At 43.5% G+C, this 13,130-nt stretch overlaps 1 protein-coding gene across 1 annotated transcript in view; it reads right to left on the bottom strand.

The window, feature by feature from the left end:
* PIK3C2B (phosphatidylinositol-4-phosphate 3-kinase catalytic subunit type 2 beta) overlaps positions 1–13,130 on the bottom strand; it is a 73,686-nt gene that overhangs the window by 13,894 nt on the left and 46,662 nt on the right. Inside the window, exons 14-22 of the mRNA XM_051998559.1 lie at positions 11,886–12,053; positions 11,313–11,424; positions 9,968–10,110; positions 8,469–8,657; positions 6,443–6,536; positions 5,792–5,886; positions 3,871–4,051; positions 2,059–2,166; positions 909–1,001 (exon numbers count right to left, since the gene is read on the bottom strand). Coding sequence (XP_051854519.1) covers positions 909–1,001; positions 2,059–2,166; positions 3,871–4,051; positions 5,792–5,886; positions 6,443–6,536; positions 8,469–8,657; positions 9,968–10,110; positions 11,313–11,424; positions 11,886–12,053 — 1,183 coding nt within the window. The remainder of the gene's footprint in view (positions 1–908; positions 1,002–2,058; positions 2,167–3,870; positions 4,052–5,791; positions 5,887–6,442; positions 6,537–8,468; positions 8,658–9,967; positions 10,111–11,312; positions 11,425–11,885; positions 12,054–13,130) is intronic.

Below are 13,130 nucleotides of genomic sequence, written 5' to 3'. Positions count from 1 at the left end.
AATCAATATAATAGAACTCAGGTCTTCCTGATTCAAGGCCAGCTTTCCAAACATTATACCACACTGCTCCTCAATCCTATTCATTCATAAATTCACTTCCTGCCCCAGGTCAATCCATAGTGAATACCTTTCCTCTTGAAATCCTATGACTGGAGGCAACTAAGTGACTCAGTGAATAGATGGCTGGGCTTAAAGTCAGGACAAACTGAGTTCAATCCAGCCTGAGACTGGATTCTTGATGTATAATGCTGGGTGGATCTTTCAGTCTCTGTCTGCCTCAATTTCCATAACTACAATACGGGGATAATAACAACATCCACCTCACAGTTGGGAGGCTAAATGAGTAAAGTGCTTAGCACAGTAGCTTGTTCCCTTTTCTCTCTCCCCATGATGTTTGTTAGTCTCATTCATTTGACATTTAGGATATTCCTCTTCCTTAAATTGTTAATTATGTTTTCATGTACTTGTATTTTGTCTCTCCAATTGGACTATAAGTTTCTTGAAGACAAAAGCTGTTTCACATATTCCTCCTCAGAAATAAGGTGCTCAGGAAGTATCTTAATACATCCTGGTGTCCCTCCTTTCCCCTAATGATCCTCTTATGTTTAGGGGAAATTAGATGTAAAAAAAAAAAGGAAGTGGATTGAGGATGACAGTTGTATATCTTAGTTAGGGGAGCAAGGGGATTGTGGATTTATAAAAGGAAGTTTCCCAGCATCCCCATTCCATAAAATCAGGTATAGGTGTGGATTCTTGAAAAGCCCTTGGAACTTAAGACTGGTTTCTAGGACTGCTTATCGAGGGCTTTGGTGTGTCTCACCTAGGTTAGGGCTTGTAAGCACTAATCTTGTCTTCTTAGCCCCCTTAATCTCTTTTTACCTGAGCCAATTGTAGGATGATGCTCTCACCTTGAAAATGACACGGATGTTCTCACCCAATGGATCCACATTCTGGAAAGAGAGCTTGAGGGGAACCGCATTAGAGTTGAAATAGGAACAATCCTGCCACAAGGAAGGAGACAAGCCAGATTTAGGATTATTTTACAAGGGAGAATAATTACCTCTTTCTAACTCTGACAGGTAATATCACCTGTCCTTCCTAAACTCCTATACCAGCCAAGTCCTCCTATCACTTTTGCTTTCAAACTCCCTCTCAAATTTATCTTTTCTTTCCATCCCAACTGTCACCTTCCTGGTTATGCTTCCTTATGGGCCTCCTTGACTCCCATGTCCATCTCTAACCAATCCCACAAGCCATCATCTGATTCATTTTTCTAATATATAATTTTGATCATCTTAGCTTTTTGCTCAAAATCTTTCAATGGTACCCCATATCTCTTCCAAATAAAGTTCAAATTTCTTAGCTTGGTATTCAAGGCCAACAACAATCTGCCCTATGATATCTGCTTTTCTGGCTTTATCTAACACTAAGCCCCTGAATTAATCCTTTTAATCTGCTGACTTTGAGGCAAGCAAGGTGATACAGTGAACATAACTGGACTTCCAGAAGAGAACCACAAGTTAGGAAAATTTGGGTTCAAATAATCCTGACTCTGATATTTAGTAGATATATGGCCACAACCAAGGTCACAACCTCTTGGAGCCTGAGTTTCCTCATCTGTTAAAATGAGGATAAGAATAACACTGACTTCACAGGGTGTTGTGAGGTTAAAATGAGATTAAAAAAATAAAGTACTTTGCAAACCTTAAAGAGGTATATAAATGCTATTATCATCATTATGTATGTATTTATCTTTCTAACAGAAACAGCACCCTGGCCATAGTCAGCACTCATCATTTGTCACAGGCCCAGCCCTTACCCACAATACCTTGCTTTGACTCTGATCTATCCTAATCCAGAGTTCTTGGATACTCTGAGATGCTCACAGACTAAGTCCCCAGCCTGAGACATCTGCCAGGCAGAGACCAGAACATGTGTCTGGGGTGTAAAAGTACAGGAAAAAACCATCATTATTAGTTTCTTCTCATTTCTTCTAAGAACTAGGTAAATGAGGAGCCCCACCCCTGAAATTCCCTAGTCCCATGTAGCCCCACTCACCCGTGGCACGATGCCCTTAACCAGAAGGCTGGGGCTCAGGGGCAGTCGACAAGAACCATTGAGCTTAAAAAACTTCTTCACTTCCTCCAGCCCCGTTCGAAGGATCCCCTATTGGAAAGAAAAGGAGTGTGAAAGGGTAGGAGGGGAAAATTTCCACAAGGTAGGGTCCAGTTTGGGGTGATTAGGGTGCTAGACATCCAGAAGTGCCAGAGAAAACTAGGCTGGATAAAATGCCAATCCAGGGTTCAAATCATAACTCTGAAAGCCAGCTCTGTGGTATGAATAACCACAGACAAGTAGTCTCAATTTTCTCATCTGTAAAATGGAGAAGCAATAGTTGTCCATCTCACAGGGTGAAAGGTCCAAGCGAAATAATGTGTAGAAGGTCCATATAAACCTTAAAGTGTTTTATCTGTCAGTTATTGTTATTACTGTTTTCTTCTAAGGAACCTTTAAGAACAATAGAAGGGCTGGGTATCGTGATACGTGCTTGTAATCCCTGCTACTAAGGAGGAGGTACTGGGGGCTCTTTTGAACCTGGGGGTGTAAGCTGAAGGACAGCCAAAGCCTCACTAAGTCTAATACTAATATGGTGAGCCTTTAAGAATTCTGTGTGCCAGTGGAGGAGGAGGAGGAGGAAAAAGGGAAAGAGGAGGAGATATAAGAGGAAAAGGCTGAGGAAAAAGAGAAGACTTTCCCCAATTCTCCAGGGATAGTTTATTGGACAGAGCACTGGACAATAAGACCCTAGGGAAAGTTCAAATGGAACATCCTTCTGAGAAAATCTATAAATAGAAAATACCTCCTCCAGAAAGATTTACAGGAACTGATTTTGAGCTAAACAAATAGAACCAGGAATACATTGTACACAATAACAGCAAGAATGTGCGATGATCTCAGAGATTCAGTGATCTAAAGCAATCCCAATAGATTTTCGACAGAAATTACCATCTGCATTCAGAAAAAACAAAAACAAAAAACTAAGGAGACTGAATATAAATCAACACATGCTATGTTTACTTTTTTGTTTTTTGTTTTTTTAATCTCTCCCATGGTTGTTCCTTTTTGCTCTGATTTTTCTCTTCCAAGATGATTCATAAAATAATGTATATTAAAAATAAATTTACTAGGGAAAAAAAAGAGGGGAAGGGAAATAAATTCAGCCTATTACTTTTAAAAAAAAGAAAAGAAAGAAAGAAAATACTTTCCCTCTCACCCCATCCACCAAATCTGAAAACCCTAATATATAGTGACTAATTAAAAGAACTGGATTTGTTTAGCCCAGAGAACAGAAGACTGGAGGCAGGAGTAGGAGAGGGGAGTGGGGCAGTGACAAAAAGCATTATCTTTCAGTAATTAAAAGATTTTTGAGAGATTTGAGAGAGAGATGAGAACTATTTTGTTTGGAGGAAGAAAGAGAGACTAGGAGTAGTGGGAAGAATTTGTAAATTTGGGTTTAATAAAAAGAAATAATTACAACTGTCCAAAAGTGGAATGGGTTGTTTTCCAAGAGAGGATATTCTTCAACTGTGGAGAACTTCAGTAAAAGCCAAAAAATCACCTGACGGAGTCAGAGATGGTAAGAATGGACTCCCAATCTGATATAGGCTGGACCACATAGTCTCTGAGATTCTTGTCAATCATTCCATAAGATTCTATGAGACTAGGAAATGTGGTCCTGCCCTGAAGTAGGGGTCTAGAGGGACCTAAAGAATTCTATTTTGAGCACTGGCATTTCGGGCCTTGGACACGGTCTTGGTGACTGAGTTGTGACAAGGTGGAAGGCTAGAGAGGAAGCCTTTATCCACATACCTGCCGTGCAGATGGAGCTGCTTCTCGGACCTGCTGGGCCAGTTTAGCCAGGGTGTTGACAAGCCAGCACTGCCTATTGAATTCCTCCCGAAGCCCCTTCCCACAGCAGCACAACAGAGCTGCCAGCAGGTACTGGTATCGGATGCTGAATTGGGAATCCTTCAAGCCATCTTTCAGCAACCTGTAGGAAAAAATAGTAGCATGTGGGAAATTCATCCCCAGCGCCCAGAAGCGCCCGCCCTTCTCCTTCCCCTCACCCTGTCATTCATAACCTAACTCAATCCAATAAACCCTTATCAAGTACCCACTATATATTAGGCACTGTGCTAAGTGCTGGGAAGACAACTAATAAAAAGAAAGATAGCACTTGCCCTAGAGGAGCTCACAGTCTAAAAGAGAAGATATATTACCTTTAAAAGTAATTGCAAACAAAGATAAGTTACCTCTACCCTCAATGTATATACACACCTTATTTTCATGATATTTGAAGAGGGTAGGGCAGACCCTTGGTGTTTTAGGGAAATGTGAATAAATTCTTAATACCAGAAGGGATCCTAGAGATTATATATGCCCAATCCCCCTCATCTTCCTAGGGGAAAATTGAGACCTAATGAGGTCCTATGTGAGCCCATTCACATACCCTTCTGATAGGGAAAATCCTTCTATTGATACAGATTAGCATATCACCTGTAACTTATCATCTTAGAGAGTTGACCATGGCACCAAGAACTTAAATGACCTGTCCCTACTGACACAGCTAGTATGGGTCAGAGGGAGGACTTGAATCTGACTCTAAGGTTGGCCCTCTCTCTCCAGGCCATTTCTCAGTACTCTAGCTAGAGGTAGATACCCAAGGAATTCCAAGCCCAAGCTAAGCTTCATGCTTGCCTCATATTTATACAGAACTCAAAACACCCTCACATTCATTCTCTCTTCTGTCATCCCACCATCTCTGGATAATTTTTTTCCTGTGTTACTAGAAGAGAAAACTGATGGCGAGTGTCAAGACTGCTAGTCCAGTCAATAACAAAACTGGGGACCAGGAACTAGTTCTTCTGATTCTCAGATTATATGAGTTTGGAACTACAAATAGAATGAGAATGATAAATTCTTTTTTTTAATATTATAACTTTTTATTGACAGAGCCCATGCCTGGGTAATTTTTTTTACATTATCCCTTGCACTCACTTCTGTTGCAACTTTTTCCTTCCCTCCCTGCACCTCCTCCCCCAGATGGCAAGCAGTCCTATACATGTTAAATATGTTACAGTATGAGTTTCAATTGATAAATGAAGGACAGAAGCAGCTACACCCAAAGAAAGAACACTGGGAAACGAATGTGAACTATCTGCATTTTTGTTTTTCTTCCCAGGTTATTTATACCTTCTGAATCCCATTCTCCCTGTGCAACAAGAGAACTGTTCAGTTCTGCAAACATATATTGTATCTAGGATATACTGCAACATATCCAACATATATAGGACTGCTTGCCATCTAGGGGAGGGGGTGGAGGGAGGGAGGGGAAAAATCGGAACAGAAATGAGTGCAAGGGATAATGTTGTAAAAAAAAAAAATTACCCTGGCATGATAACAAAGACTATTTTTTGCCTTTTTTGATATGTCCAGTCCTTAGCATAGTACCTTGCATATAGTAGATATACTTAATAAAGGTTTATTGATGACTTAAAAAAATATGTTACAGTATATCCTAGATACAATATATGTGTGCAAAACCAAACAGTTCTCTTGTTGCACAGGGAGAATTGGAATCATAAATTCTTAACACCAGAAGGGATCCTAGAGATTACATATGCCCAATCCCCCTCCTCTTCCTAGGGGAAAATTGAGACCTAATGAGGTCCTATGTGAGCCCATCCAGAGAGACACATCTGCTTTCCACCCATCTGCATTGTGCTTTTACCAGAAGAAATAGTGAGTGACTCTCAGATCACAGACGGCTCGTTTCAGGAGGAAGCGCACCAGAGGGCTATCAAGATAACACTCATACTTAAGGGCCTGTTCCAAGGAAAGAAAAAGAGTAAGAAAGGGAGCATTTAAATGAGGTTTTGTTAGCTTCCCACCACTGTCTATACTAAATACCCTATTCCCATTGTCTCCCTTACTCAAGGAGGATCTAAGCCACAAGGAAAATATATCATTATGTCTAGAATATGGAGAAACACAATTTGATTTGTCTTGATTGCATTTCATGAAGCACCTCCTTTACATTGGAATCAATAATTCAGATCTACAAGGGACCTCACAAGTCCAACCTCCTCATTTTACAGTTGAAGAAACTAAGACCCCAGCTGGTTATGTGATTGCTCAAGTTTACACAATAAGGGGAAGAGCTAGAATTCAATCCCAGGTTTTCTCACTCCAAATCTAAAATACCATTGTGCTTTACAATAAGTGGGGTACAGGTGCTAGTCAGCATCACTTTACCTATTTTCGGGGTCTCAGAAGAGACACCATGTACCCAACATGAGTAAGATTGGGGTTGAGTCTGATTAGAAGAGGAGAAAGGGCAGAGAGACCCACTTCAGCCACTCAAAGACTTTCTTCTACTCACCTGCACCAGCTGAGGCAGGTAATCCAGGAGTTCTGCATCAGAGATTGAATCAATCCATTGCACAGCCATACGGCGCACTTCTTGGTCTGGGAAGCTACAAAACAGAGCCCCAATATTTACCTAGGATCGCTCAGTCCTCTGCAGACCAGCCATGCCCCTGCCCATGCCCATTCTTGGCTGTACTCTGATAAGAGGAGATCTTGGGTATCTACTTGGGATAAGCCATTGGCAGAGGAATTTGAGTAACTCCTCCAAGACACTGAAAGTGGGAAAATGATGCAGACACCTGCAATCTGTCATCTTACCTTAGAATTAGAGTTGGGAGGACCCTTAGTGGTCACCTCGTCCTTTACAGAGAAAGAAACTGAGGGCTAGAGAAATAAAGTGACTTGCCTAATGTCACATGGTAGTTAAGCAGACTGGGACTAGAAATCAGGTTTTTTGACCCTTTACCCAGCCTTCATTCTTATTATACCATGCTACCCCATAATTGAAGAATATTTGGGGTATAGGAGGAACAGGCAGTCACATTGATGGAGAAGTTTGCTGAACATGGAAAGGCTCTCTTTCCCTACTTTGTCTGAAAATACTGTGCATGTCATAGTACCTAAGTAGTCATTAATCTCAGATATTTTTTTCTTTAAGTCAGAATTATAACTAGGTTAGGACCACTGGAGATCATAGTCGTCTCCATGATTTCAGATTCTCCATCAGCCTGCTCACCACCCAACTCCCTTGCTGGGTATAGACTTATCACTATAATATCTTTTCCAATTCTTTTGCCCCTCATGGGACTTAAGCATGTGTCTCTGAGGGACAAGACACCCTTTTTCAACCTTCTGCCCTCACTAATGTACCCCTCATGAGACTGTCCTCTGCAGCCTATGGGGTTATCTTCTATTCTCCAACCTCCAAATCCCATTCTCTCTGTATACCTTCCCCAGGTAGGGATAACTAGGAATTCTTTGACGAATTTGAATTGTTATTGCTGTTCCCTAGAAATATCTTTGAAAACATAAATAACAATGTAAAAAGCAATGGATATGAATAATTGAGAGAAGCATGTGAATTTCGATTAAGAAACAATCTACACGATTACAACAATGTAAATGAAAAGAACAAAACTGAACACTGAGTAATTATAGTTACCAAGGCTCAACCCTAAAGATGAGATGAGAAAGTACACCTTGCCTTCCTCCTTCTTTATAGAATAGAGGAACATTTATGTCAAATATTGAATATATTTTCAGACTCAGTTAATGTGATGGTTAATTTTGCTTAAATGTCATTTTTTCCTCTTTTTTTGTTCTTTATTACAAAAAAAAAATGGCTTGATAGGGAAAGGAGTAGAGATACATCTGGAAATGATAGGGATATCAAAACATTTTATCAAAAAAAAATTTCCAGATACAAATATCCCTGGGGGGGGGGAACCCTAATTATACAAATCATTTCATCTGTCTGGAGCAAGTTTCTTATCATGAGATTCCAAGGATTCTGTGGCCTCTGAAAGGGATATCCTGCATCTTAGTCTCATGGAGATGAAGAAATACAAGAGAATATAAGCTCTTTGAGGACAGAGACTGGTTCGTTTACCCAGGCCCTGGTACCTCATAGATACTTAATAAATGTTTGTTGCATGAATGAATAAGGGCACAGATGGCATGCTCATCAAAACTGCAGCTGACACACAGCTGAGAGGGATAGCTAACACCCAGGATTGCAGGCAGATTGCAACCAGATCTGAACAGGCTAGAACACTGAGCTAAATTGAGTGGAATTTAATAAGGATAGACATAATATCTCCCCCTTGGGTTCAAAAAGTTAACTCCAAGATGGGGGAAGGCAAGGTGAGGAAGGGTTTTGAGAAACTTACGACTAATAGGAGCTAATAGCGTCCTGGGATAAGGAAAATGCAAATCGTCCCCAGAACTAGCCCTGTCCCCGGTTACCCCAGGAGGCAGCCTCAGGGGCCTGGGATCTGGAAGGAGATCCAGATGGGGAGAGCCGCGCGAGTCAGACTCACGTGGCATGCAGGAGTCCCAGGGCATCCTGGTGGTTCATGTGCGTCCATTGCTTCAGAAGGGCATAGATGTCGGGCAGGCAGGCCCACTCCCAGCTGGGGGCACTGGCGAGGACCAGGGGCAGGGCGCTCACCTCTGAATGGCAATAGTAGCGCTTCTCCCACACCCTCTTCCGGTCAGCATCTGTGAGCCTGAGGGAGGGAGGGAAGGGCCACAAGAGGAATGAAGATTTAGACAAGAAGGTTTGCTTCTGTTTTTTTTTTTCTTAATATGATTTCAAGACAAAATGACTTTAGCCTTATTCTTATTCTAGTCAGGGAAATTTAAGATTTAGCCAAAGGAACCAAGAGCCACGTTCCTGGTGGGGGGGGGGGGGGGGGTGAGGAGGGGGAGAACGCCTTCCCTGGAAAACATCCCTTCTCATTAAGGGATACTTAAGGAATATACAGCCACCAGAGGGCAGCAGTCCCCCCAGGCTGTATCTATGTCTCTGGATGGCTGTACAAGGCTCTTTAATAGGACGGACAACCTCCTGAACCATCTCTCCCTCTCCCTCTGAATGGGTTGACATCAGGTGTCTAATGGGGGAAGTGCAAACTGCCTGAGGTAATGGAGTAAGGAGTCAGCTGCTTCAGAGCTGAAGGAGAGGGGCGTCCAGTCTGTGTCAGGCTGAACTGAGAAGCCAGGGAGACCGGCTACAACAAACATCCCTCAGTGCTGCCGGAAAGAAGCATCTTTCTGGGAGAGAAATAAAAGATCAGCGGAGTCCAAATCCTCTTAGTTCCCACAGCTCAGTCTCTTCCCCTCTTTTCCAAGCCCCATCCCACCCTATGGTGAGAAAACATACCCCATGACTGAAACCAGCCCCAATTCTTAGGTTCTAGCATCAGATCTTTTACAGGGATATAATCCACAGAATGCAAGAATGGTAACATCTCTGTGTGTTTGGAGGAGAAGGAAGGAGAGTGGAGAGTAACTGAGGATAACCCGGTTTGTAAAGCAGGTGGATGCAGTAATGTGATTCCTGGGATGGGAGCCCACCTTGCAGAGTCTCCTAATTTACTAGGTTCCCTGGGGTAAGTAAACCTATTCTGAAAACTCTGGGCCAATGGGAATGGAGAATTTTCCTCTCTAACTTTCTATCCCAGCCTTCTCTGCTCTTTATAGAGTTGTGTTGTTGTTATTTAGTTTCTCAGTCATAGCTAACTCTTCATGACCCCACCGGGGATTCTCTGAGCAATCATACTGGAGTGGTTTGCCATCTCCTTTTTAGCTCATTTTACAGATGAGAAAACTGAGGTAAACAAGATAATGTGACTTGCCCAGAGTCACACAGCTGATAAGTATCTGGGGACAGATTTGAACTCAGGAAAAAGGAGTCCTGCTTTAGGACCTATGTAGCTGGCTTGCCATGTGGGAGGAGACCAAGGTTACTAATGTAGACAGGGCTCAGTGCCTGGCTGGGCAGTGGCAGATGGGGTCAGATGTCATGGGCCCTCACCAGAATAACGACTCCTTCTGCATGATGTCCTTCAGCCTTTGCTGGTCTTCCCCTCCAAGGCTTCTAAACTCGTACTGAGGGCTGAACTCTGCTCCAGGAGGGCTGGTGAACTTAATGTCGAAGGCTGAGGTGGGGAAGTCAATCTGAAGGATGGGTGCGAGGGGGGGCAGGGAAGGGAACAGAGAGATAATAATCAAGATGAGTGTGAACTAGGAGACATCGATTCATCTAGACTCCTCCCCACTATCTTACCTGGCTTCCTCCAGTCCCAGCTAAGATTCCACCTTCTATATGAAGCCTTTCCTGATCCCCCTTAAGTCTAATGCCTTCCCTCTATTGAGTATCTCCAGTTCAGTCAATATAGAGCTTGTCGCTACATAATTAACTGCATGTTGTTTCCCCATTAGATTGTGAGTTCCATAAGAACAGGGATTGTTTTTTATCTTTCTTTGTATTAGTAATAATTAGCACAGTGTCTAGTACATAGGAGGTGCTTAACCAATATTTACTATCACAAGGCCAGTAGATAATATTTAATAAATGAATAACTGAATCATTTTATGCTTCAGGGTATAAAGATATTTTAGCTAACCAAGTCTTGGGGATATGTACAATCCTTCTGCCCCTAAAGAATATCTCAAATATCTCAATCCAACTACATCACTCGAGTGAATAGAGAACAGAAAAATGGAGATGCTCCCCAGGTGGAGAATTTGGTTTTAGGGAAGCTCTTGAGGTCAGTCAGCCAGGCAGCCAGTAAGCATTTATTTATTAAGGGCTTACTCTGTGTCAGGGACTGCATTAAGTACTGGGAAAACAAGAAAGGCAAAAACATTTTTCCTGCTCTCCAGAAGCATACATCGTAATGGGAGAAACAACTGTAAATAACTACAGATAGACAAAACATATACAGTGTAAATGCAAGGAAATTTATAAGGGAAGGCCCTGGGGAGAGTGGGGAGGGAGATGATAGGAAAGACTCAATACAAAGAACCCTAAAAGACTTAGTAGGAATTAGATTGTTTCTAAAGAGTCTCAGACCCCAGCTTCTGAAGGCCTTGGAATCAAAACTGACCTTCAAGAGGACAGGACTGACCCTAACTACCTACTTCTGTCCCCAACAATATTTTCCTGGCTACTTTCATCACAATGCTACCTACTGCCCCACCCTGCCCCTACCTCCATCCCTGCTGTTCTGCTTTTCCCACAACCTCCATCCCCACTGTTTTGCTTTTCCCAAAGTATAAAGTTCAGAGGAATCTCCATATAGTAGGACCCCCAATGAGAACTGCTTCTGGAAGGTCCAGGATGAATGGAGAAGGTAGGAATTGGGGACAAGGCTCACCTGAAGGATGACACTGTCAGGTTGGTGGAAGTTAGGTGCACTCCAGCGAGCACTGGGATTGTCTTGAGTAGCTGGCCACAAACCCAGAAGCTTTCGGCCACAGGTCAGCACCCTAAGTAAAAGCAATAGTAATGGGGTGAGCCCATGAAAAACACTGGACCAAGCAAATCTAGGTGTCATAGAGACCCTATCCATCATCTGTTTTCTACCTATTAGCTTTGAAACACTATTGCCCCATTGGAGACACCTCTCTCTCTGCTCTGAAACAAATCATGGACTTGTCTTCCAACTTTCTAAAGAATATCTCCCCTATAAGTCTCGTATTTGTATCCTAGGAATGTGAGTGAATGTGTGTGTTTTGCTTGATCTCTGGCTTCTATGTTTTATTTTGTCTTGTTTCTCCTCTCTTTGATCTCCCCCAAAAGTCATGCGCTGTGCTCTGTACAGAGCCAGGAGGGAAAGAGGTGGGAGACCGTAAGAAGTTGGATAACTCCATCAGTAGCTCCACCTCCCAAAATCCCAAAGCTTGGTAGCCTCCGTTGGGCTGCCTCTGGCCCAGTAGGGTACACCTACTGTCTAAAGTTGAAGAGGGGCGTGGTGACCCAGCCCAGGGCTTCGGGGACCCGTCGTTGCTTATTGGCCTCCGAAGAACTGCCCGGTGGTGGGATGGGCACGGCATAGAGAGTGGCACTCAGCAGAGTCTCCCGGGGCAGCCGATTGATCTGAACGGGGAAGCAGATCCTAAAGGGAAGGAAAATCTAGCTCAGGGAATAATGCCATACACAGGATTTATTTTTCTCCATACAACATTCAAAGAAATATTTTAGAAACTTTCAGTTTGTTCCCATTCTTTTAGGGTGAAGGTAAGAGCTCAGAGAAATCATCCTCTAGAACTGGCAGAATCCCCAAAGCATTAGACAAAATGAAGATTTTCCCAGAACCAAAGAGTATTCTTTCTCTCTGTGAACTCCAAAACAATGGTGGGGTGGAGGCAGAATCCCAACAGCTTTGAGAATGCCAGCTATGAGCCAACGGATCTGGTCCACATCAGGTCTTAGGGTGGACACACATCCCACTTGGTAAGATTCCCACCCTCTCTCAGGATTCCTCAGTCACGTCACCCAGAACCCCAATCAGCCACGTTCTCCTTTTTCCATCTTGCACCCGTTCCTGATTCCCCACCACTAATAAGAACGAGGAGGAGCATTATATTGTCGTTCTGCAATCGTTCACAGCTCAGAAGAATTTTTCCTTGTGTGCCCAAAAGCCTCCTTTGTAGCCACATCTCCCCATACGCTAAATTCTGAAAGCCAGAGTCCCCTTAAGGTCCCAGGGTGCCTCCCAAGCCCCACCCCAGGGGATGGAAACAAGACAGACATCCAGATTTCCACGTATCCCATCCCTCGGACCTAGATCATGGGCCATCAGTGGTACCTCTCCCCCAGCCCCCGCCCCCAGCTCAGCCTGAGGAACGGGGTGGGGAGGACCTACTTTACCTTCCAAGTCGTCTCTGGGCCAAAGTCCACACTGTCACACCCTCCCGGCCTCGGGCCAGGGTGATTCATAGCCAAAAGGCACTGGCAGAACTACCCCTTAGCTAACAGTCCCTTAACAAATGGCCTTTCCCCCAAGCAAGCAGCCCAGGGAAGGCCCACTCCCCTCTCTCCTCCAGAGACATCTCCATGTGGATCTGCTCCCTCCAGGGACTACGACAACACCGCTCTGTCCCAGCTTCCTTTACCTTAGGGGGCCTGTATGACTATAATTAGCCCCTCTGCACCAGCCAGGGAACATGCCAGCCTGGGGCTTGGCTGGGAG

This window comes from Antechinus flavipes, chromosome 4 (genome assembly GCF_016432865.1).
Source record: "Antechinus flavipes isolate AdamAnt ecotype Samford, QLD, Australia chromosome 4, AdamAnt_v2, whole genome shotgun sequence".
Lineage (NCBI taxonomy): Eukaryota > Metazoa > Chordata > Mammalia > Dasyuromorphia > Dasyuridae > Antechinus > Antechinus flavipes.
Note: the sequence above shows the minus strand (reverse complement) of the source record. Positions and strands in the feature narration are given on the sequence as shown.